At 43.5% G+C, this 26,507-nt stretch overlaps 1 protein-coding gene across 1 annotated transcript in view; it reads right to left on the reverse strand.

Moving 5' to 3' along the window:
* DNAH3 (dynein axonemal heavy chain 3) overlaps window positions 1–26,507 on the reverse strand; it is a 207,638-nt gene that overhangs the window by 106,055 nt on the left and 75,076 nt on the right. Inside the window, 9 exon segments of the mRNA XM_064362754.1 lie at window positions 1,564–1,655; window positions 3,273–3,449; window positions 4,755–4,868; window positions 5,095–5,203; window positions 9,100–9,298; window positions 12,178–12,292; window positions 16,102–16,212; window positions 18,275–18,367; window positions 20,106–20,307. Of these exon segments, the coding sequence (XP_064218824.1) occupies window positions 1,564–1,655; window positions 3,273–3,449; window positions 4,755–4,868; window positions 5,095–5,203; window positions 9,100–9,298; window positions 12,178–12,292; window positions 16,102–16,212; window positions 18,275–18,367; window positions 20,106–20,307 (1,212 nt within the window).

The raw sequence follows: 26,507 nt of genomic DNA on the forward strand, positions 1-26,507 counted from the left end.
CGAGTGAAAAATAAACTTTGTTATGCTAAGCCATTGAGATTCAGGGGTCAGCATTACCCTAATGAATATACTTATGATGTACTTTTCTCTCAAGGAGATTCTCTTTACAAAACTGATTTCCTTTCAAAACAAAGCTTGAAATAAAGCTTTGTTTTGGTTTAATAAAGATCTGCTAATTGAATAAGTATATGAATTGAATGGCCAAATCAATACAATCTGGGTTACTACAGAAAACAATAAGTTAAACGTCGTGTGACTGAGGCAGCTTCTTGGCCTAGGAAGGGTGACATTCTATCGAGAATTTCTGCAGCCCCTTGGATTATAAATAAAGACACCCAGGCCATAAAGACATTCATTGTAACAAAAAGTCAACTGACATGATAAATATAAGATTTGGAATAGATCAATACTAGCCATTTTGCAATGATTATTCATAACTCTTGGTGTATGTGTTATATGTATGTGTGTATACACATGTACGCACATGAAGACACTGATCTGTGTATAAGTGTGTGTCTTCGAAAACTGAGCAATACTTGAATGAGAGATAACCTAGTTAACTGGATGCAATAAATGTTATATTAATAATTTTTCCTCTTCAATTCTGGAATAATTGTATATGTTTTATAGTGTTGCTTTTTTTTTTTTTTTTTTTGAGACAGAGTTTCACTCATTGCCCAGGCTGTAGTGCAATGGTGTGATCTTGGCTCACCACAACCTCCGCCTCCCGGGTTCAAGCAATTCTCCTGCCTCAGGCTCCCAAGTAGCTGGGATTACAGGCATGTGCCACCATGTCCAGCTAATTTTGCACTTTTATTAGAGACGGAGTTTCTCCATGTTGGTCAGGCTGGTCTCGAACTCCCGACCTCAGGTGACCCACCCGCCTCAGACTCCCAAAGTGCTGGGATTACAGGTGTGAGCCACTGCTCCTGGCCCAGTGTTGCTTTTTTTTTTTTTTTTTTTTTTTGAGACAAGTCTCATTCTGTCACACAGGCTGGAGTGCAGTAGCGAGATCTTGGCTCACTGCAGCCTCTGCTTCCCTGGTTCAAGCGACTCTCCTGCTTCAGTCTCCCAAGTAGCTGGGATTACAGGTACGTGCCGTCACTCCCAGCTAATTTTTGAATATTTTGGTGGGGACAGGGATTCCCCGTGTTGGCCAGGCTGGTCTTGAACTCTTGGTCTTAAGTGATTCCCCCGCCTTGGCCTCTCAAAGTGCTGGTATTACAGATGTGAGCCACCGCGCCTGGCCTTATATTGTTGCTTTAAGCCATTTAGTCATGTGGGTAGGAATGTGTTAGAGTGAGGGGTGGGGAAGATATGAACTTAGAACTCAGGTGTATATAAAGAGAGAGCGGGTCCTGCCCTGGGAATCTGGGCCTTTCCTGGTCAGAAATGGGGTAAGACCAAGGTCGGGGCTATGTGCTCTCAGACCACTCAGTAAGCAGAAGCAGGTTTCTCAAGCTTCTCTCTTTTCTTCCAATGGGCAAACCACCTTGAATCCGCCATGCAAAAATCCACTATTTAAAGTCCTTGAGAATGCACTGGAAAACCCATGTAACACACCTTCTGGAGTCCAGAAACCCCATGGAGTAGAGGGAGATTTCTCCAATGAGGGCGTAATCTGGCACCATCATGGCCACTGTCCGGAACAAGGCCTGGAAAAGAAAAATCAGAACCGGAACACGTGCAGTGACTACTGGGGGAAGGCACATCCACAGAAGCAAAGGGAAGTAGCATGGTCACTCAGGCCACCCCAGTGACAATCAAGGCAGGAAGGACTGGGGGACAAGTGAGTGAGGATGGACCATCCTCAGTGGGCCAATGCACGGCTCAACCAACCTGCCCACGGGCCCTGTACACGCACATGTTGTTACACTGGGTCCTTCAATGGTTCTGCGGAGGCCCTAGGTGCTGGTACACCTCATTCTCCTATGCCAAATGAGGACACCTCATAGCATCACTCAACTGCTGGAGCTTCCCAGTGTTCAATATAGACATCAGAAGTCATTTAGTAATACAGAACCAATATGCATCATGAATCAGAAGAAACCTGGAGTCAGATTATTATTATTATTTTTTGAGACAGAGTCTTACTCTGTCACCCAGGCTGAAGGGCAGTGGCGCAATCTCAGCTCACTGCAACCTCCACCACCCAGGTTAAGGTGATTCTCATGCCTCAGCCTCCTAAGTACCTGGGGATTACAGGCACCCAACACCAGGCCTGGCTAATTTTTGTACTTTTAGTAGAAGTAGAGATGGGGTTTCACCATGTTGGCCAGAGTGGTCTCGAACTCCTGACCTCAGGTGATCCAACTGCCCCAGCCTCCCAAAGTGCTGGGATTACAGGCGTGAGCCACCGCACCCAGCCAGACAGATCTTGATTTGAGTTCTTGTTTTGCTACCTACTAGCATGGGCAAGTTACACATCCTTGTAGACCTCAGTTCTTTCATCTCAAAACAGACTAACTTTACCCTCTTCATAGAATTATCATGAGAATAAATGATAGAATGAAACTGAAGTGCTTACAAGAGTATGTGGCACATAGTAAGCGTTCAATATACACCAGCTATTGTATTATTACCTTAGATCTTAGAGAAGTAACTTGCCTGAGTCACACAGTTAGTTAGAGCTAGAGGCAGGGCTAGAATCCAGGCTTCCTGACACCACCCCCGGGTGCTTTCTACCATACCATGGTGTTGTGAAAGCTGCTTGTGAAGATCTAATATGGATGCAGGGGTTGATTACAACAACTGGGCAGTAAAAAATGAGAAATGCGGTTCACAGGTGTGAGTCACCACACCTGGCTCCAAGTACCATCTTACTACCACTGACACTCCACTACTACTTCTCACAGCTGAAAAATGCCAGCCAGCCCTATCTTTGGGCTTCTCTGTGAGATCTCCCACCCCTGGGAGATCTTCTTTTCTTTTTTTGAAACAGAGTTTCACTCTTTTTGCCCAGGCTGGAGTGCAATGATGCAATCTCAGGTCACTGAAACCTCTGCCTCCTAGGTTCAAGCGATTTTTCTGCCTCAGCCTCCCAAGTAGCTGGGTAGGATTACAGACATGTGCAACCACACCCAGCTAATTTTTGTATTTTTAGTAGAGACAGGGTTTCACCACGTTGGCCACGCTCTTGAACTCCTGACCTCAGGCGATCTGCCTGCCTCAGCCTCCCAAAGTGCTGGGATTACAGGCGTGAACCACCACACTCGGCCCAGAGGTTTCTATTCTAAAAAGCACACCCCACATGTATATCCACTGGCATTTACCTTGAGGTTATCGGGCAGTTCAGCCCTGCCAGCATACCCAGGGTTCATGGTGATAAACACAGCGCAGGTTGGGTTCAGAGAGAGCTCAGTGCCTTCAAAGTTGAATGTCTTTAGCTTCCGAATGATGGCCTGTTGGATGCTGAGGATCTGCTGAGCGACCACAGACAGCACTTCCACCTGGGGTGAGAATGTCCGGCTGATATGAGCACCTGCTTCTGTCTGACAACCACCCTACTCTACCAGAGTCCTCCCACATAGCAAAGAAAGAACCCAAATCACCTGAAAATTGGATGTGCACATTCAAAATTAGGAGCATGATTTGGGGTTTCAGTAAGAAAAAAGAATATAGGTTTGTGTTTGTGTGTGTGTGTGTGTGTGTGTGTGTGTGTATTTTATCTTTGTTTCAACACCTAGAATAGTACTTGATATACAGTAGATATTCTGTGTTTATTGGTTTGTGTTGGTTCAAAGATCAGGAATGTTTATATTTCCTGGTCTTTATTCATCATCCAAATAGAATTATACACTCTTTTGTGATGCACCTTTTGTACTTCTACTATAGACTTTTATCCTATTGTTATTTGTTTCATTAAATTTTTATTTCTCTTTCCTAGATTGTAACAGTCTAGACAGCAAGACCTTTTTTTTGAGATAGAGTTTCACTCTCAGGCTGGAGTGCAATGGCGGGATCTCGACTAACTGCAACCTCCACCTCCCACGTTCAATCCATTCTCCTGCTTCAGCCTCCTGAGTAGCTGTGATTACAGGTGCCTGCACCATGCCCCTGACTAATTTTTTGTATTTTTAATAGAGACAGGGTTTCACCATGTGGACCAGGCTAGTCTTGAACTCCTAACCTCAGGTAATCCACCCACCCCGGCCTCCCAAAGTGCTAGGATAACAGGTATGAGCCACAGCACCCAGCCAAAAGAGACAAAGTCTCACTCTCACCCAGGCTGGAATACAGTGGCGCCATCATACTCACTTTAGCCTTTAACTCCTGGGCTCAAGTGATCCTCCTGTCTCACCTTCCTGAATAGCTGAGACTATTTTATTTTTGTAGAGATAGGGTATCACTGTGTTGCCCAGGCTGATCTCAGACTCCTGGGCTCAAGTGATCCTCCACCTTGTCCTCCCAAAGTGTTGGGATTACAGGTGTAAGCCTCTGTGCCTGGCTATACAACCATTTCTTGCTCATCTTTGTAGCATGAACATATGCAGGATATCTGATGTATAGCAGCTGCTCAGTAGTTTGGAATGGGCAAGTGAATGAATTAATATGTTGGGGAGATGGGGATATGTGCATAAAATATGCATCTGTCTCCTTGGGACTCCTTTTGTTTAGTTCACTGAGTGCCTGCTTTGGAGGTACTCACATCTGCCACAGAGAAGACATAAGGCCCTGTAATTAAGGGGCTCAGAGCCCAGAAAAGGCCCCTCCAGGTGCAACTTCTTGGTTTTGCAGCCTAGAAGCAGAGTTACCTCGATCCTGTTGAACTCATCAAAGCAAGCCCATGCTCCAGCCTGGTCCAGCCCCTTGAAGAACTTTCCCATAGCTTTGTAATCCAAACCACCAGAGCAGTTGAAGACAACACACTAGAAAGAGGGAGGATGTAGGTATCATTCAGGGTGGATTCCATCTCATCTGAATTATCCTGCACCATTCAACAGGGGTGGGCTTCTCTCTCCTTGCTCTGCTGAAGGAGCTAGGACCCACACTGCCTATTAATACTAAACCATCTTCAAGTTCTTGCTCACTTCCCTGAATAGGGGTGCAGAGAGGGCCTGGAAGAGAGGGAGGGGATAGATGGCATTTCCCTACCTGCTTAGCCAAGGCTTTGGCCAGATCTTTGGTGGTTTCTGTCTTGCCAGTCCCAGCTGGACCCTCTGGAGCACCCCCAAGGTTCAGCTTCAAAGCTCCCATCAGTGTCCTATGGGGAAGAAAATAGGACTTCAGTGTTTGAGTTCTAAGACACAGGAAAGAAACCAGCTTTGTATTTGTTTTGACTCATACATATATTAAGGTTGGTGCAAAAGTGATTGCAGTTTTTGCCATTGAAAGTAAAGGTAAAAGCTGCAATAACTTTTGCACAAACCAAATAGTTAAAACCTTTTCCCTGATCATATAAGCAATACAACATCATTGTAAACATTTCTATTTTACTCGGCATTGTAACCTCAAAGCCCAGCACAGTACCCAGCACGAGTGGCACCCATAAATATTTGTTTGAATGAATGAATGAATAAATAAATAAATGCGTGCATACATATATCAATGAATCAAATAAAAGTGAATAATACTCATAAACTCCACCTTCCAAAGATCACCAGTGCTAATTGAGTGGTGAAAATAAATATATTTCTCCCATTAGATTATGAATTTTTTTTTTCTCTTGAGACAGGTTCTCACTCTGTCACCCAGGCTGGAGTACAGAGGCATGGTCATGGCTCACTGCAGCCTTGACCTCCTTGGCCCAAGTGATCCTCCCATCTCAGCCTCCCAAGTAGCTGGGACTTACACACCACCACACCTGGTTAATTTTCGTATTTTTTGTAGAGATGGGGTTTTGCCGTCTTGCCCAGGCGGGTTGGTCTCAAACTTCTGGGATCAAGTAATCCACCTACCTTGGTCTCCCAAAGTGCTGAGATTATAGGCGTGAGCCACTGTGCCCAGCTAGATTATGAACTCTTAAGTTCAGGAATCATATTTAATTCCATTTCATAACCCCAGTAAATTAATAGTTTCTGGCATGTAATAGGTACAAGATAAATGTTAGAAATGAATGATGTAATAACTGTGGTTCCACGTCCCTTGGTATAGGTCTCTGTGTTTTCATTTAGCACTCTATCTTGTATTATTTGAATATGTCTCTCCCACCTCCCCAGTTAGATTTAGGGTTTCTTGAGGTCATGCATGATGCACAGAAAACTTCAAAAAATGGCTGTTGAATAATGAGTGGAATAAATAAATGAAGAGCAAGAATCATAGACCATAAAAAACAAGTGGTTGAAGATTTTGAAGAGAGAAAATGCTCCCAAGTATTATTTTTACAATCTAAAAAAAAATCGACTGTAAGGAAATATATAAAAGCAAAGAACATTTAAACATCACAAAACTGACAAGTTCACAAAATTCCAATTTCAAAGGCTGAGTTCCACAGAAAATGGCAAAATACAGAGAGAGATCCAAGATGGCTGATGATTAGCAGCTCGGGCACGTACCTCCCAGTGAAAGCGCAAAGAACGAGAGGACGCCACACTTTCAGACGAATATTTGTTGCTCACGGACCAGGAGATTCCCAGTGGAGGAGCCCCACGGGTCGCCAGGGCGACTCTTGTGGCCGGCGTGGTGGTTTTGCTGGTGCCTTAGCACGCCAGTTCTTGGTGCAGAGTCCGGAGATTCCCAGGCAGAAAAGCACCATCAATCTTAACACCACTGTTTTGGCCGGCTCAGTGGATTGCTCAGATCTCGGCACAGGGAATCAACAAGTTGGACGTCAGAGACCCAGTTAGAAAGCCGGTAATTATAAAGACGACAGACGGACAAATATATAATGAAGGGAAGAAACCAGCGTAAAAAGGTAGAGAATACTCAAAATCAGAATGCCTCTCCCTCTACAGGGGATTGCAATTCCTCATCAGTAACGGAACAAGGCTTAATAGATTACACGTGTGTTCCAATAACAGAAGCAGGTTTCAAAACGTGGGTGATAAGAAACTTCTGTGAATTAAAAGAACTTGTTCTAACCCAATGCAAAGAAACTAAGAACCTTGAAAAAAGGTTTGACGAACTGTTAACGAGAATGGACAATTTAGAGAAGAATATAAGTGAATTGATGGAGCTGAGAAACACAACACGAGAACTTCGCGAAGCATGCACAAGTTTAAACAGTCGTATTGATCAAGCAGAAGGAAGGATATCAGAAGTCGAGGACCAGCTCAGTGAAATGAAACGAGAAGACAAGAATGCAGAAAAAAGGATGAAAAGGAATGAGCAAAGTCTCCAGGAAATATGGGACTATGTGAAAAGACCTAATTTACGTTTGATAGGTGTACCTGAATGTGACGAAGAGAATGAATCCAAGTTGGAAAATACTCTTCAGGATATCATTCAGGAAAATTTTCCCAACCTGGCAAGGCAGGGTAATATTCAACTCCAGGTAATACAGAGAACACCACAAAGATATTCTTCAAGAAGACCAACCCCAAGGCACATAATCGCCAGATTTATTAGGGTTGAAATGAAGGAGAAAATACTAAGGGCAGCCAGAGAGAAAGGTCAGGTTACCCATAAAGGGAAACCTATCAGACTTACAGCAGATCTCTCAGCAGAAACCCTACAAGCCAGAAAAGAGTGGGGACCAATATTTAACATCCTTAAAGAAAAGAACTTTCAACCCAGAATTTCCTATCCAGCCAAACTAAACTTTATGAGCGAAGGAAAAATTAAATCTTTTGCGAACAAACAAGTACTTAGAGAGTTCACCACCACCAGGCCTGCTTTACAAGAGCTTCTGAAAGAAACACTATACATATAAAGGAACAACCAATATCAGCCTTTCCAAAAATGTATCAAAAAGCAAAGAACTTTAACACAATAAAAAATTTACATCAACTAATGGGCAAAACAGCCAGCTAGCATCAAACGCCAGTATTAAACCTATATATATTTTAATTGGATAAAAAGCCAAAACCCATCAGTATGCTGCATCCGGGCCCATCTTACATGCAACAATACACAAAGACTCAGAGAGAAGGAGGAAGATTTACCAATCAAACAGAGAGTAAAAATAAACCAATAAACAAAAAGCAGGAGATGCAATTCTCGCCTCTGATAAAGTAGACTTTAAAGCAACAAAGATCAAAAGAGGCGAGGAATGACATTACATAATGGCAAAAGGATCAATGTAACAAGAAGAGCTAACGATTCTATAGATCAACGAGATAGAAAATTAACAAGGATATTCAGAACTTGAACTCAGACCCGGAACAAGTAAACTTAATAAACATTTATAGAACTCTCCACTTCAAATACACAAAACATACATTACCACCTCACACCTATTCCAAAGGTGACTATATAATTGGAAGTAAATCACTCCTCAGTAATTGCATAGCATTTCATAGGTTTAAATGAAATATTGGTTGGCTGTTTGTTTGTTATCTTCTTCCCTTATTCCTTCCTGACTACATCATTAAGTATAATTATCAGTATAAAAGAGCTTTTCAATACCCATTACTAAATTGCATTCTAGCCTGGGCAAGAAAGCAATACTCCCATTCTCTCTCCCTCTTTCTTTTCCTTCTCCCTCCTCCCCATTCTCTCTCTCTCTTTCTCTTCCTTTTTCCTCCTTCCTATTCTCTCTCTCTTTCAAAAAAAAAAAAAAAAAAAGAAAATGGCAAAATACTTTGCTGAGCCCAGAATGGCCAGATCTTTTCATGAGACTGGCTGGAGAACACAGAGGCTCCTTGGCTACGTTCTTGACATCACTTCTTGTCTATCTTATGGTCATAGGATCTCCAGGCACCATCTTCATTCCTGCCATTGGAGAGCCTTCTATGTTAAGTCGTGTGTCATATTCACAGACGTGCATCAGTATTCCATTTGTTGGTTCAAATATATTGATTTACACTAGAACTCCTGCTGGGTTCTCATTTCTAGCCTGAAGACCTAGTTTCCACACCCATCTTTGGGACTATGGAGAAACTAATAATCTGAAGTGTGAAAAGTAAAGGTGACCCAAGACATTACTATCTTTCTTCCCCAGAGTTTTCTTCCCCTGGAGTTCTCCATTCATCCCTCAGATCTAGGAACCCCAGAATGTACCTGTAGCAGCGGTCGGTAAGGGGTGTGATCACCAGCCGGGAGGAGTTTCCCAGGTACTCATAGCCATACAAGGCTTCTGTGGTGATAATCTGCACCTGCACATCCTTGTCCACCCAGTAGTAGCACAGCTGCGAGATCCATTGGAAATCATTCAGATCAGAGACCCTGTCCTCAGATAACTTGGCCACCACGTCGCGGGCTGTTGGGACACAGATGCAGAAACACACATGCAGAGCCATCAGAACTCTCCATCTTCGTAAGCTCCTCAGTTAGAAGTGGGTGTTATCAAGGTCCCTCATTCTCCAAACTATTTTATTTTATTTATTTTTCAAGTCTCTTTATTAACTAATTAATTAATTTATTTATTTATTGAGTCTCGCTCTCTCCCCCATGCTGGAGTGCAATGGCATCATCTCGGCTCACTGCAACCTCTGCCTCCCACGTTCAAGCGATTTTCCTGACTCAGCCTCCAAAGCAGCTGGGATTATAGGCGCACGTCACTACACCTGGCTAATTTTGGTTTTTAGTAGAGATGGGGTTTCACCATGTTGTCCAGGCTGGTCTCTAACTCCTGACCTCAAGTGATCCACCCGCCTTGGCCTCCCAAAGTGCTGGGATTATATGTGTGAGCAACCTAACCCAGCCCAGACAATTTTAGATTTCACAAGCCTCCTTGCCCACCCCCAACCTGCAGGCAGCAATATCTGTTGGAAGCTGGTCTTTGCTTTCTCCCAAGGCCAGGCAAAGAATCTGCTGCACCATCTTCTCTCAGATAGCACAGCAGAGGTATTAAAGGTGTTTGCTCTGAAATCAGGCTGCCTGGGTTCAAATTCTGGTTCCACCATGAACTAGCTATGTGACTTTGGGTAAGTTCCTCAACCTCTCTGTTCTTCAGTTGTATAATCTGTAAAATAGGGATAACACAGTACCTACATTATACGGTTATGCTGAGGATTAAATAAATATATGTGCATATATACATATCTACATCTAGACACAATAGAGAGAGAAAGAGAGAAAGGGAGCTGTGCTTGGCATATGAAAACATTATACAGGTATTAGCTACTGTTATCATCCCCAAATTCTTGGAAGGCTGATCCAGAGGGCTTTGAAATGCATAGTGACTCCAAATTCCATCCTATGTCCAATATAACCCTTTTGGTCCCGTTCCAGGCCCCTAGGATATCCTAGGAGAATGCAATCATAGTGGCCTTCTATAGCAGGAAGGAAGCCCAAGAATCCATGGTTAGATGCATCCTTTCCATCTGGGGGCCTGAGAAACCAGCTGGGAGATACATTTTCTAGCTTTTCTCCTTTCTTTCATGGGACTGTAAGCCCTGATTTATTTTCTCCAAGTGACAGGGGCCTTGAAGTTGAAGAGTGGATCTAGGCCGATGAGAATCATTCACTACATTTTCAGTAACTTGGGTGGAGAGCTATGGAGATCTCAGAGTTAGTACAGCAGACTCAAAATTCAGATCTCAGAAATGTCACTTTTCAAAGGGTTGCTTCCATAAGGCTCCTGCCTCTCTGTGACAGAATCTTCTATATTACAATAAAGTCCAAAAGCCTGCAGAGAAGAGTCCTTGAAGAAGATTATATCATAACTTTGTCTTCCTTCCCAAGGAATTTAATTCCCCTCCTGGCTCTTGGGGGAATATAGAGGGGAACCACCCTATACAGTCTTCCAAAGAAGCAGGTGTAGGGCAGGGGTAGGGTATGCGTGAGGGATACAAGAGGAAAGTGAATTTCAAGGGATTGGGTTGGGGATCCCTTCACTATGCCATGTGTATATGCACACTTACGTGTGTGGGAGTGTGTATGTGCAATTGTGTGCATGTGTGCATACACGCATGCTTGTGTTTGTGAACCCAACCACAGTGGGTTACCCTGGGTGGTATAACCACATCTGCACCAATTATTCCTAACAGCTGAGTATGTGGCTGTGTGAAAAGCACATTTTCCTTTCTCTCCCTGATGTTATGCTGGCCTACCTGATGAAATCAGATCAAAGTGAGCATTAACCTTGAGGGGAATGAGATGCCATGAAATGCCAGTAGGAAGCTGGGTGTGTGAGCAAGAGACTCTGTTCCCAAGCAACCAGCCTGGTCCAGCCCCAGTTTCCTTGGTGATGGAGTGAGGGTGTGGGGGTGGTTTGTTTTATATAAAGACCCCAGTTTTTCCTCCTCCTCCTCCTCTTCCTCCTCCTCTTCATTTTAAAGGAGGAGCTGGAAGGCATCCTATCTCACCACCCACTGCTTGCAAAATTGCCCATTCCCAGTCCCTTAGGCTTGGAAGCAGACGGACATAGGCACTTCTGTTGCTTACTATTATAGCTGTATGCCTCTCAGCAAGTCACCTCTCTAAGCTCCAGGTTCTGAATCTGTGAAATGTCTATGAAAACGAGATAATGTATATCAATCACTTAGCACAAAGCCTGGCATCTAGCAAGGATTCAAAAATATTAGTTATGGTTAGATAAGGAAATGATTCCACGTTGGTGAAGCTCAGAAATGATTTTGGCCATCACTGTCCTAGTACAAGACCTGCTGGGAGGGTTCCTGGAAATTAGGTTGGGGATGGGAGAGGAAACATAGGTGGAAATACACAGAGTGTTTTGGCATTGGCTTCTCTCCTTCCTCTCCATCTTTTTTTTTTTTTTTTTGAGATGGAGTCTGTTACCAGGCTGGAGTGCAGTAGTGTGATCTCAGCTCACTGCAACTTCCACCTCCCGGGTTCAAGTGATTCTCCTGCCTCAGCCTCTTGCGTAGCTGGGACTACAGGCGTGCATGCCTGGCTAATTTTTGTATTTTTAGTAGAGATGAGGTTTCACCATGTTGGCCAGGATGGTCTCGATCTCTTGACCTCATGATCCATCCACCTCAGTCTTCCAAAGTGCTGGGATTACAGGCGTGAGCCACCGTGCCTGGCCCTGTCCCATCTTACTCTCGGCTGGAGAAAGCTCTCCCTAATGAGGAAGGAAACCCTGACTCATTCCATCCAGGAGAACTGAGATGAGCAAGACTAGGCTGCTACTCCTGGACCATCAGTAATGACAGGGGAAGCCTTCTGGCTTACCGTGGACATCGATGACTGTGAGGGCCCCGAGAGTGAGTCGAGCTCCGCTGCTCAGCTTCCCTTACACCAGCTGGACAATCTGTGCAATCTGATCATTGCTCTTTTTCAGAAAATCCTGGCAGGGGCAGAGGAGGGGACAACCAGTTACACTGGATTGTCCTCTGGTAATCCCCATGTCAGGAAATGGTATCATGAACCACCGGATGCCTCAAGTCAGACTCCTGGGTGTTATTTCCTCAAGTCCACCTCTCCCTTACCCCAGTTCTTAATCTCTGAATGAATTCCTAATGGATTATGCTGAAAGAGGCCAGGTTTGGAAGGTTTCATACTGCATGATTTTATTTTTATAATATTGTGGAAAAGTGAGCAGAAAATACTTGGTAGTTACTGGAGGCTTAGAGTAGAGAATGCAACTGACTACAAAAGGCATGAGGGCATTTTTTGGGGTGGTGTGGAACTGTCCTATATTTTGATTGTGATGGTGCCTCCACAAATGCATGTGTTTCTCGAAACTGAAAACCATATGCTAAAAAAGGTAAATTTTACGGCATATAAATTATACTGTAGATCAGAATTAATCTCCCAAATTGGAAACTTTTTCACATTAAAGAGACAAAGGAGCTATAAAAACAAAATGCAGCATGTAATCCTAGCTTGCATCCTGGACTAGAAAAAAAAAAAGGACAGTAGGGCAATTGGCTAATTTTTATTTTTGAGATGGAGCCTGACTCAGCCTCTCAAATAGCTGGAACTCCAGGTGCACACACCACACCCAGCTAATCTTTGTATTTTTAGTAGAGATGGGGTTTCACCATGTTGGCTAGGCTGGTCTCAAACTGACCTCAAGTGATCCACCCACCTTGGTCTCCCAAAATGCTGGGATTACAGGCATTAGCCACCATGCTGGCCTGTCATTTCCTTTCCAAGATGACAAAATTTAAATTAGACAATTTAGAAAGGTCTATAGATTAGGTAATAAAATCATATCAATATGATTGTATAAGATGTTAATATATGAGGAATCTGGATGAAAGATATATGGAAATTCTTTGTATTATATTTACAGTATTATTTGAAAGTTTTCATGTTATTTCAAACAAAGGGGCAAAAAATCAAAAGAACACTCAAAAAGGAAAAAAAGGAAGACCACCTCTAGGTTCAAATCCTACCTTCCCTACTTTCTACTTTCCAGCTCTGTGGCTCTGGGAAAATGATTTTAAGCTTCTGAGTCTCAGTCTCCTGATGTGTCAGATGCAGATTTTTTTTTTTTTTTTTTTTGAGATGGGGTCTTGCTCTGTCACCCAGTCTGGAGTGCACAGGCACAAACATGGCTCACTGAAACCTTGACCTCCTAAGCTCAAGCAATCCTCCCACCTCAGCTGCCTGAGTAGCTGGGGCCGTAGGCACACACCATCACCCCTGGCTAACTATTTGTAGAGCTGGGGGTCTCACTATGTTGCCCAGGCTGGTCTTGAACTCCTGGCCTCAAGCAATGCTCCTGCCTTGGCCTCCCAAACTATTGGGATTACAGATGTGAGCCACCATATCCTGCCCTAAATCTAGATAATCATAGCAACCTCTTCAAGCTGTATTGAGGATTAAATAGGTCGCATATGCGGTGTTGAGGCTTCTCCCCTCCTCTCTCCTAACCACACCCATTCCACAGCTGTTCTAGACCAAAGTGTTTTCCTGCTGGAATACACCACGCTTTTCATCTTCAGGCTGTTGCATAGTCCAGGTCTTCTCTCTGGAATACTCTTCCTCTTATTTTCTGCTCAGCTAATCCCTACTTATATTTCAGGTCACCTCTTAGACACGACTTTTCTGAGAAATCTTCCCCAATCCTAACTAACCTCCCTCCATCCCTCCCTCCCTCCATCCCTCCCTCCCTCCCTTCCTTCCTCCCTCCCTCCCTTCCTCCATCCCTTCCTACCTCCCTCCCTTCCTCCATCCCTTCTACCCTTCCTCCCTCCCTCCCTTCCTCCATCCCTTCCTCCCTTCCTGCCTTCCTGCCTTCCTACCTTTCTTTCTCCCTCTTCCCTTCCTCCCTTCCTCCCTCCCTCCCTCCCTTCCTCCATCCCTTCCTCCCTTCCTCCCTCTCTCCCTTCCTCCCTTCCTGCCTTCCTGCCTTCCTACCTTTCCTTCTCCCTCTTCCCTTCCTCCCTTCCTCCCTCCCTCCCTCCCTTCCTCCATCCCTTCCTCCCTTCCTCCCTCTCTCCCTTCCTCCATCCCTTCCTCCCTTCCTGCCTTCCTGCCTTCCTACCTTTCTTTCTCCCTTCTTCCCTTCCTCCCTTCCTCCGTCCCTCCCTCCCTCCCTTCCCACACTTACTGGATGTCTGTTCTTTCCTATCACAGTTCTATAAAAGAGACTTTTTCTCTCCCCCACTAGACTATAAATCCATGAGGACAGGGACTATGTCTGTCTCATTCGCTTCTAATTACCTTTGTTAGCAGCAGTCCCAGCACAGAGCAGATGCCAAACCGGTATTTGTTAAATGAATAATAAATGGTTGGAGGGAGGAGGGATGGTTATTCTGTGTCAACACCTGCTTCCTTTATGATATGGAGGCACATCACACAGCATGCATGCACTCCAGGGCCTGGGTGTATGATGGGAAACATTCTCCCTATCTATGGGTGGGAAAACTGGGGCACAGAGATCTCATCACAAAAGTCAGAGGATTTTAGAGTTTCTAAAGTTTGAAAGATGTACGTGAAAGCAGTTTGCATGTGTAAAGCACAATATGTCTATTAGGATTTATCAATATGGAATCTGTATAAGTTTAAACATTGGCCAAGTATTAATATTCTAATTTCAATTTATACAGCAAAATATAGGAAATTAAAATATATTCTAATCCACAGCCAATCCTCTAAGGGCAGTAACAAGAGGTCTGGTGAGATATTCATAGGGAATTATACCATGGTAGAAAGTCTGGCTGAGTATGTTTTCATTCATCCATTTAATAAATATTTGGTCAAGCATGATGGCTCCTAGCACTTTGGGAGACTGAGGCAAGGAAGACTGCTTGAGGCCAAGAGTTCAAGACTACCCTGACCAACATAGTGAGACCCCATCTCTAGTTTAAAAAACAGAAAAAGTTTAAAAACAAACAAATAAATCCCCAAATATTTATTGAGCATCTACTATGTGCTGGGCACTATATTAACCCCTGAAGATATAATAGTCAGCAGAGCAGCCATAGCTTCTTCCCTGTACGGTTTATAGCCTTGTATCTAAGTATTGAATCATTTACTGACATCTCATTTAACCCTCCCACAATATTATGATGTGGTGTGACGATTCCTTGTATGTTACAGACAAGGAGATTGAGACTTGGGTTAAGTTGCTCATGGTCACATAGCTAAGAAGAGACAGTGTCAGGATTTGAACTCAAGTCCATCCAGGTCTTAACAGTCAAGCATTGGCATCAATTGGCTGGAAATACATGTATTTAGATCTGAGGATAAGCAGATGCTTGAGTACACTTGGTCTCAGGAGAAAGCTGAAGGAGGGATGGGAGGTGGATTCATTTGGGAGGGAGTAGGGGTGATGAGAAGGAGGCTGTAAAGGAGGAGAGGAAAATGATGGTCCCTTGGCTTAGGAAGAATTCAGGAGTTCTCCCTTGGTGGAAATTCTGCCAGGTTGGCCCCTAGAATCAAGAGTATAAGACTTAGAATCCTTCGGTCCAGAATTTCTGTCATCTAGGAAGGACTATGAGGGGTCTTGTACCATAGAAATCCAGGACAGCTCCAATCCCAAATTCTCCATCCCACTGTCCTTATGGGAACCCTGATGTCTGAGATGCTGAGTCCAAACAACTTTTGTTTAGAGAATAAAACATGGCTACTCTAATTATACGTCATTCAAATCCTAATGGATGCTTGGATCTCTTCTGTAAGCTTCACAGCAATCTCACTTACCGGTAGGGTATTTTCCACCAGAGCTTGGGACACCTCCTAGGTCCAAAAGATGGAAGAGACACAGATAACCACCTGGCCAGGCCACTGTAAGACCCAGTGATTTCGAGGGACCTGGAAAAGTGCAGTGGACGTGTGGTAGGATCAGTTCACGTGTGGTTTAAACTGGGTTTACAAAAACATGCCCCAACCATCTTACCCCGCCCACAACAAAAACAAAATCTTCCCCCATCCTCAGATGCTACAAGGTTCGACATCTCTGGGATTACTGATTTATGTCTTGCTTTCTGAGTTTTATGAAAAAGAAAATAAATCACCAATCATTTCATCAACTTTGCATTTTTTCCATGCTCTCATTCATCAAATTTTGCCATAGTTATACTCAAGGTGATGTTCAGAGAGTTCTCATAGCTACTGTTTTTTAATGGCTGCATAATACTGCAGTGCTGAGTCACAATTTTCTTAGCTGTTTCCCCACCCCACAATTTTTTCCCTTAAGCTACAGATCAGGAGTGGGCAAACTATGTAGAGAAATTTTTTCATAAATAGAGTTGTATTGAAATACAGTCACAGCCATAAAAAAGAATGAATTTATGTCCTTTTCAGGGACATGGATGAAGCTGGAAGCCATCATTCTCAGCAAACTAACACAGAAACAGACAACCAAACACTGCATGTTCTCACCCATAAGTGGGAGTTGAACAATGAGAACACATGGACACAGGGAGGGGAACATCACACACCGGGGCCTCTTGAGGATGGGGAGTAAGGGGAGGAAGAGCATTAGGACAAATACCTAATGCATGTGGGGCTTAAAACCTAGATGACGGGTTGATGGGTGCAGCAAACCACCATGACACGGTACACCTATGTAACAAACCTGCATGTTCTGCACATGTATCCCAGAACTTAAAGTAAAATAAAATTTTAAAGAACAAATTAAAAAAAAAAAGAAATACAGCCATGCCCATCTTTTACATATATTCTGATGCTTTTATGTTACAAGGGCAAAGCTACACTACCCATTTACTACACTTATTTCTCTTATAACATTATGTTGTATACATTAAATATACACAATAAAACTTATTTTGAAAAATAGTTGCACTGGGAATGTGGCCTGCAGCACTGAAAATATTTACTATCTGGTTCTTTATAGAAAAAGTTTGATCTGAGGATAAAACTTGATAGATTTGATTTGCATGAAATACTTTCATACCAGTAACTGCTTTTCTTTAATTTTTGATTCAGAACATGTCACAGAAAAAAGGATTGGTCTTTCATTTGACAATGTAAATACTACTTCAAGGGACAGCAAGGTCAGTCCCCAGTACTTTAGTGTGAAGGTGTTAACTGAATATTGCTTTGTTCTGTAGGTCCTGGGAGTAAGAAAGTAAGAAAGTAAGAAATTTAGAGTCAATTGGCCGGGTGCGGTGGCACACGCCTGTAATCTCAGCACTTTCGGAGGCCAAGGCAGGTGGATCACTTGAGGTCAGGAGTTTGAGACCATCCTGGCCAATATGGTGGAACCCCATCTCTACTAAAAATACAAAAATTAGCTAGGTGTGGTGGTGGGTGCCTATAATCACAGCTACTTGGGAAGCTGAGGCAGGAGAACTGCTTGAACCTAGAAGGTGGAGGTTGCAGTGAGCCGAGATCATGCCACTGCACTGCAGCCTGGGAGACAGAGTAAGACTCCATCTCAAAAAAAAAAAAAAAAGAAAGAGCCAGTCATGAATGTTGCTAGAGGCTGGCTACCAAGTTATTCTGAAAAGGTTCATTGTCTTAAGCCTTACATCATACCTGTTTCCCTTAAAGCTTTGGGAACTTAATGAGTTATACCACTCACGGCATCTGTAAGGTAAATGAATGCTTAATCGGAAGGGGCTCTAAATACACCTTGTGCCATTAATTCCATTAAAAAAGGACTGGTCTGCAGCAACCAAAGGGTTCCAGCTAACCTTCTTCTCTTGCATCACCTGCTTCTAACTGCAAACATTTCACCAGGAATAGGTTCATTGCCCCAGGATTCACAGGTAAAGGAAAGAGAGGTGCAGAGGGACAGGTTTTGGTAGAAGGCAGAGGGTCCAACTGAATGACTGTTACATTCACCTTCTCTCCAGTGTTCTCTTTCGTGCACTAGTGTCCCGGCATGTGTACCCCAACTCTCATTTACCTTGACATATGCTTCAATCCCAAGTCCAGTGACTTCTCGCAGACTGGCCAGCATCATCTGCTCCACCTGCTGGAGCCACTTTTCCACCATGCCCTATGTGGCAAGACAGACAGAGAGTGCAACAGTCAATCAACACCCAGAGGGAGGACAGTGGGCAGAACACAGCTTTCTCTCTGGACACAGCTGGAGGGAGGCCAAAGGCTTGGCACCTTTTCAAGCCCATGTTCTCTTTCTCCCCATGCTTTTTTTTTTTTTTTTAAGAGAGAGACAGGGCCTTTCTCTGTCATCCAGACTGGAGTGTGGTGGTGCGATCCTGGCTCACTGCAGCTTTGAATTGGGCCCAAGCGACCCTCTTGCTTCAGCCTCCTGAGTAGCTGGGACTGCAGGTGCATGTCACCATGCCCAGCTAATTTTTGATCTTTTCTGTAGAGTTTGGTTCTCTTCACATTGCCCAGGCTGGTCTCGAACTCCTGGTCTCAAGAGATCCTCCTGCCTCAGCCTCCCAAAGTGCTGAGATTACAGGTATGAGCCATGGCACCTGGCCCCAGCCAATATTCTCTATCTGCTTTATACTTATTTCCTCTATTCTCAGAAGTATATGCCTTCTAAAGGGGCAATAGGCCATTTTTTTTTTTTTAATGGAGTTTCACTCTTGTCACCCAGGCTGGAGTGCCTGGGTGGTTTGATCTCAGCTCACTCCAACCTCAGCCTCCTAAGTAGCTAGGATTACAGGCCTGTGCCACCACACCCGGCTTTTTAGTAGAGATCGAGTTTCACCATATTGGCCAGGCTGGTCTCGAACTCCTGACCTCAGGTGATCCACCTGCCTCGGCCTCCCAAAGTGCTGGGATTATAGGCGTGAGCCACTGTGCCCGGCCCATTTTTAGCATGCATTACTTTCGTGTCATCTTCTGAAACAGGCAACTTTTCAGAAGGCAAATGAAACATTTATGTCAGTTCATAAAATAAACTGCACATTTTTAATGAACAGTTCTGATTCATGCACTATTCCACTGGGTCTCAAACTTTGCTGTTCCTTGAAATCACTTGGAGATCTTTGAAAAATACTGATGACTGACTCCCACCCCTAGACTTCCTGATTTAATTGGTATGGGATGCAACCAGGTCATTTGGATTTTGATTAAAGCTCCATAGGGAAATTCAAATATGCAGCAAATTATTCAGGTTAGAATTTCAGGTAACTGTAGCTGTTGACTTCAGGTCCTTGTAAGCTAGCTGGTGTCTGCGTTGGTAATGTGACTCCTGGTTGCTGCAGTTTATATGTGTGGGTAGCAAAAACAACCAATCAAGCAAGGCTAAGCCTGCTTGTCTATTTCCACTTGAGGGTGTTGTCACTCAGCAGAAATGGAAGTAATTTATACTTTACTCATTATATAAGGACATATGTATGAAAACCTAAGTAGCATTATATCTCTCATTGATTCCATGATATTTTATTGATCTTTAAAATGAGTGCCCCAGAAAGCTACCTGTCTAACTGAATCACTTTCAACTGAACTCTGCATACGGAAATCTAAACAGCTTCAGTTGTTTGGATCTGATTCCTGCAACTGACTCCACATTGAGTTGGGTTAAAAATCCACAAATTTAATACGTCACGTGGCTTGCAGTATAATCCCCATCTTAGAGATGGGTACACTGAGACTCAGAATATTGAGTAACTTCTCCAAATTATTCAGTTGTTACATTGTGGAACCCAAGTGTTCCATACCCCAGGCAGTCTTGAACTAGGGTCTCAGTGCTTAACCAATATGCTCTCTGGTTTACTCTGCTATGGAGAAAAGAACCAAAAATGGGTAAGGGGAGTTACCTTGGCGTTAGCTGGGTAGATTTTCTGTATGAATGGAACAGTTTCTTTTTTGGAGTTGATCATGCCCATAATTTCCAGATTGTCTGTAAACTCAAGCTTGGCGATACCTTCAAAACACTTCTTCAAGTGCGGTTGCACTCGGAGAGGGTCCTTTGTCTCTGACAAGACTTCCAGCAGCTCATCGTTTGATAGGAAGAAGAACCTATTTCAAAGCAAAGAAAGATGGTAACTGGAACCTCTTCCAAGAACTTTTTCTAGCAAGGTGATACTCTCCAACAGGTAGTCCACACCTAGGTGAATAATGGCAATGTCCTGGGGTCTTCACTAAGGCCCACGCTCTTTTACCACTTTTTATCTGGGACTTGGAAGGTAGTTTTGCTTTTTTAAAGAGATGAGGTCTTGTCATATTGCCCAGGCTAGACTTGAACTCCTGGGCTCAAGCAATCCTGTCTCCTCAGCCTCCTGAGTAGCTGGGATTACAGGCATGAGCCATTACACCCAGTTTGGGGATTTATTATTTTTTATTTTTTATTTTTTGAGACAGAGTTTTGCTATTGTTGCCCAGGCTGGAGTACAATAGCACGAACTTGGCTCACTGTAACCTCTGTTTTCCAGGTTCAACTGATTCTCCTGCCTCAGCCTCCTGTGTAACTGGGATTACAGGCATGCACCATCACGCCCAGCTAATTTTTTTTGTATTTTTGGTAGAGATGAGGTTTCACCATGTTGGCTAGGCTGGTCTTGAACTCCTGACCTGAGGTGATCCACCTGCTTCGGCCTCCCAAAGTGCTGGCATTACAGGTGTGTTGGAGATGGTTTTTTTTTTTTTGAGACGGAGTTTCACTCTTGTTACCCAGGCTGGAATGCAATGGCGCGATCTCGGCTCACCACAACCTCTGCCTCCTGGGTTCAGGCAATTCTCCTGCCTCAGCCTCCTGAGTAGCTGGGATTACAGGCACGCGCCACCATGCCCAGCTAATTTTTTGTATTTTTAGTAGAGATGGGGTTTCACCATGTTGACCAGGATGGTCTCGATCTCTTGACCTCGTGATCCACCCGCCTCAGCCTCCCAAAGTGCTGGGATTACAGGCATGAGCCACTGCGCCCGGCCTGGAGATGGTTTTGACTCTGAGATACTACACATGATGTTAGCCAAAAGGCTGAGAAGCAATCGTTTTGACTCTGAGAGCAAGAGAAAGAATGAAAGCTGGCATATGTGGCTTTAATAGGGCTGGGGGGTGTGGGTGCTATCAGTTGAAAGGAGCCCAGATAGAACAGCGATTCTCAACTCTGGCTGCACTTTAGAATCACCTGGGGAGCTTATAACAAAATTCTAGTGCCACAGTCCCACAGCCCAGATTCTAATAGAATTGGTCTGGAGATGGGTCTGATAAAATCTGTGTATTTTTACAAATTTCAGGTCATTCTAACATGCAGTCAGTGGTGAGAACCACTGGGTAGGGGCAGGAGAGAGAGACTTCCTTGTCTTTCCTTCTCTCCATGCTTGCAAGAAAATTGTATAGGCATCATACAAGAAAGCAAATGTTAATAAGGAGACTATTTACATGCAGAGGCCTTTACCATCTTTCATTTTATTTTATTTTATTTTTGTTAAGACAGGGTCTTGCTCTGTCACCTGGGCTGGAGTGCAGTGGTGCAATCATGGTTCACTACAGTCTTGGTCTTCAGGGCTCAAGCGATTCTCCCACCTCAGCCTCCTGAGTAGCTGCGACTACATGCGTTTGCCACCACACCCAGCTAATCTTGCATACTTTGTAGAGATGGGGTCTCACCATGTTGCCCAGTCTAGTCTCAAACTCCTGGGCTCAAGTGAACCATCCACTTTGCCTCCCGAAGTTCTGGGACTTTAAGCATGAGCCACTGCCCTCAGCCCTCTCCTATCTTTTAAATTAGGGATAATAAGACAATTTCATCTCTTTTTTTTTTTTTTTTTTTTTAAACAGAGTTTCGCTCTTGTTACCCAGGCTGGAGTGCAATGGCGCGATCTTGGCTCACCACAACCTCCACCTCCTGGGTTCAGGCAATTTTCCTGCCTCAGCCTCCTGAGTAGCTGGGATTACAGGCACGCGCCACCATGCCCAGCTAATTTTTCTATTTTTAGTAGAGACGGGGTTTCACCATGTTGACCAGGATGGTCTCGATCTCTTGACCTCGTGATCCACCCGCCTCAGCCTCCCAAAGTGCTGGGATTACAGGCTTGAGCCACCGTGCTCGGCCAATTTCATCTCTTTTTTATGCCTAAAACCAGCAACAGCAAACTTTCAGAAATGTTCAATGTTCAAACCTGTACTGTGACCATCAGGCTGAAAGTTCCATGATGGAGGGATTGTGTGATTATGACCTTTACCAAATATAGTGAGTTACAAAAATGGCCACAATATTTACAGGTCTTCTCATCAAGGGGTGGAGTCTGTTTTCACATTTCTCAAACTTGAGCTGGCTCTGTGTCTTACTTTGGCCATTAGAATGTAAATGAACATGAGTCTGTGCAAGTTCTAAGCCTAGGCATCAAGAGGTCATGATGCTTTCACACTTGCTGCTCTTAGGAGCCCTGTGACCACTACTATATGAATAAACCCAGGCTAGTCTTCTACGGACAAAAGACATGTGGCCCAACTACCTGTTTCACCAGCCAATAGGAAGCCAATGACCAGACAAGCAATTAAGGATTCTGACTGCCCACTCACTGCAGTCACAAATGAGCCCCAGTGAGACCAGAACCACCCAGCTAAGCCCAGGCCAGTCTCCCAACCTACAGAATTATGAGCTAAATACATGCTTGCTGTTTCACACTTCTAAGTCTTGCAGTCATTTCTTATTCACCAAAGCAAACTGTGTCTACAATGTTGAGCAAGTAGAAAGAGTAATAATTATTTGTTGCTGACCAACTAACCAACATCCAATGAGAGGTCAATTTCTCCCACTTCCAAGTGAAATTCAAATGGGATATACACTCTCTATGGATATACACTCCCTCCATCTCCATCATGTGTTATAGTAAATAAAGCTCAATGGCCATAATAGTAATAATAACACATTTGTATAATTTAAAATTAAAATCTTTTTTTAGAAATCTGTACTTTCAAGATGAAATTAAATTATGTGGTTACCAAAAACATTCTCAAAGTGTTTACTGAGAGTGTTTACTTTTATTTCATAAAAATGCACAAAGAAATATTGAGGTATTTGTGTGTGTGTGTGTGTGTGTGTGTGTGTGTGTGTGTTCAACTTAGGGAAAATATGTGGCTCAGAGAGGTTAAATACTGAATATCTTATCCAGACTTCCTGGGTATCAATTCTAGCTTGGTCATTTACCCGTCGTGTATCTTTGGGCAAATTATTATTTTCTCATTTATAAAACAGGGATAATTATAATGTTCCCAACCTCATAAGAGTATTATGAGGATTAAATTAGTTAATAAGTGTAAAGCACTTAGAGCAGGGTCCTGATGTAAGCTAAGTGCTAAATTAGTGCTATTATTCATATTTTTTTTGAGAGAGTCTTGCTCTGTCACCCAGGTTGGAGAGCAGTGGCACCACCTTGGTTCACTGCAACCTCTGCCTCCTGGGTTCAAGCAATTCGCCTACCTCAGCCTCCCAAGTAGCTGGGATTACAGGCACCCATCACCACATCCAGCTAATTTTTGTATTTTTAGTAGAGATGGGGTTTCCTCATTTTGGCCAGGCTGGTGTCCAACTCCCGACCTCAGGTGATCTGCCTGCTTCGGCCTCCCAAAGTGCTGAGATTATAGGCAAAGCCACTGTGCCCAGTCTATTATTCTTATTTTTATTAGGAATAACAAGAGTGGGTCTAGATCTAGAAGCCCAAACCTCAGGTGTTTCCTGAGTTTAATCTCTTCCCAAGCCTTATGCTTCCAAACCAGGGTTCCTTCCACTAATGTGTTGTCCAGTATGAAAGCTATTAGCCACATGTGGCTATTTACATTAAAAAGTCATATTAACTAAGTTAAAAATTGGCTTCCTCAGTCACATCAGCCACCTGTAAAGTGCTCAGTGGCCACTGGTCTCTAAGGGCTACTGTACTAGATAGTACAGACAAAGAACATTCCTATCATTGCAGAAAGTTTTATTGGATAATGCTGAATTGAATAAATACCAAAGATACTTCTCAGTTTCTCTCTCTTTTTTTTTTTTTTTTTTTTTTTTTGAGCCCAAATCTTGCTCTGCCATCCAGGCTGAAGTGCAGTAGTGTGATCTCGTCAAACTGCAACCTCTGCCTCCCAGCAGCCAGGTTCAAGCAATTCTCCTGCCTCAGCCTCCCAAGTACCTGTGATTACAGGTGCCCCCCCACCACACCCGGCTAATTTTTGTATTTTTAGTAGAGATGAGGTTTCACCATGTTGACCAGGCTAGTCTTGAACTCCTGACCTCAGGTGATTCACCTGCCTAAGCCTCCCACAGTGCTGGGATTACACGTGTGAGCCGCCATGCCCGGTCATACTTCTGACTTTCTTTTTTTTTTTTTCTTTTTTTTTTTTTCTTTTTTTTTTTTTTATTGCATTTTAGGTTTTGGGGTACATGTGAAAAACATGCAAGGTTGTTGCTTAGGTGCATACGTGGCAGTGTGATTTGCTGCCTTCCTCCCCTTCACCCATATCTGGCATTTCTCCCCATGCTATCCCTCCCCAATTCCCCACCCCCCCGCTGTCCCCCCCACTCCCCCACAACAGACCCCCATGTATAGTGCTCCCCTCCCTGTGTCCATGTGTTCTCCTTGTTCAACACCCGCCTATGAGTGAGAACATGTGGTGTTTGATTTTGTGTTCTTGTGTCAGTTTGCTGAGAATGATGTTTTCCAGGTTCATCCATGTCCCTACAAAGGACGCGAACTCCTCGTTTTTAATGGCTGCATAATATTCCATGGTGTATATGTGCCACATTTTTCCTGTCCAGTCTATCATCGATGGGCATTTGGGTTGGTTCCAGGTCTTTGCTATTGTAAACTGTGCTGCAATGAACATTCGTGTGCATGTGTCCTTATAGTAGAACGATTTATAATCCTTTGGATATATGCCCAGTAATGGGATTGCTGGGTCAAATGGAATTTCTATTTCTAGGTCCTTGAGGAATCGCCACACTGTTTTCCACAATGGTTGAACTAATTTACACTCCCACCAACAGTGTAAAAGTGTTCCTATTTCTCCACATCCTCTCCAGCATCTGTTGTCTCCAGATTTTTTAATGATTGCCATTCTAACTGGTGTGAGATGGTATCTCAATGTAGTTTTGATTTGCATTTCTCTAATGGCCAGTGATGATGAGCATTTTTTCATATGCTTGTTGGCCTCATGTATGTCTTCTTTTGTAAAGTATCTGTTCATGTCCTTCGCCCACTTTTGAATGGGCTTGTTTGTTTTTTTCTTGTAAATCTTTTTTAGCTCGTTGTAAATTCTGGATATTAGCCCTTTGTCAGATGGGTAGGCTGCAAAAATTTTTTCCCATTCTGTTGGTTGCCGATTCACTCTATTGACTGTTTCTTTTGCTGTGCAGAAGCTGTGGAGTTTGATTAGGTCCCATTTGTCCATTTTGGCTTTTGTTGCCAATGCTTTTGGTGTTTTGGTCATGAAGTCCTTGCCTACGCCTATGTCCTGAATGGTTTTGCCTAGGTTTCCTTCTAGTGTTTTTATGGTGTTAGGTCTTATGTTTAAGTCTTTAATCCATCTGGAGTCAATTTTAGTGTAAGGTGTCAGGAAGGGGTCCATTTTCTGCTTTCTGCATATGGCTAGCCAGTTTTCCCAACACCACTTATTGAACAGGGAATCCTTTCCCCATTGCTTGTTTTTATCAGGTTTGTCAAAGATCAGGTGGTTGTAGATATGTTGTGTTGCCTCCGATGCCTCTGTTCTGTTCCATTGGTCTATATCTCTGTTTTGGTACCAGTACCATGCTGTTTTGATTACTGTAGCCTTGTAGTAGAGTTTGATGTCTGGTAGTGTGATGCCTCCTGCTTTGTTCTTTTTGCTTAGAATTGACTTGGCTATGCGGGCTCTCTTTTGGTTCCATATGAAGTTTAAGGTGGTTTTTTCCAGTTCTGTGAAGAAGGTCATTGGTAGCTTGATGGGGATAGCATTGAATCTGTATATTACTTTGGGCAGTATGGCCATTTTCACGATATTAATTCTTCCTAACCATGAACATGGAATGTTTCTCCATCTGTTTGTGTCCTCTCTTATTTCGTTGAGCAGTGATTTGTAGTTCTCCTTGAAGAGGTCCTTTACATTCCTTGTTAGTTGTATTCCTAGGTATTTTATTCTCTTTGTAGCGATTGTGAATGGCAGTTCGTTCTTGATTTGGCTCTCTTTAAGTCTGTTATTGGTGTATAGGAACGCTTGTGATTTTTGCACATTGATTTTGTATCCT

Source organism: Aotus nancymaae, unplaced genomic scaffold (genome assembly GCF_030222135.1).
Source record: "Aotus nancymaae isolate 86718 unplaced genomic scaffold, 86718_ANA_hifiasm-v0.15.2.pri h1tg000049l, whole genome shotgun sequence".
NCBI classification, from domain to species: Eukaryota; Metazoa; Chordata; class Mammalia; order Primates; family Aotidae; genus Aotus; species Aotus nancymaae.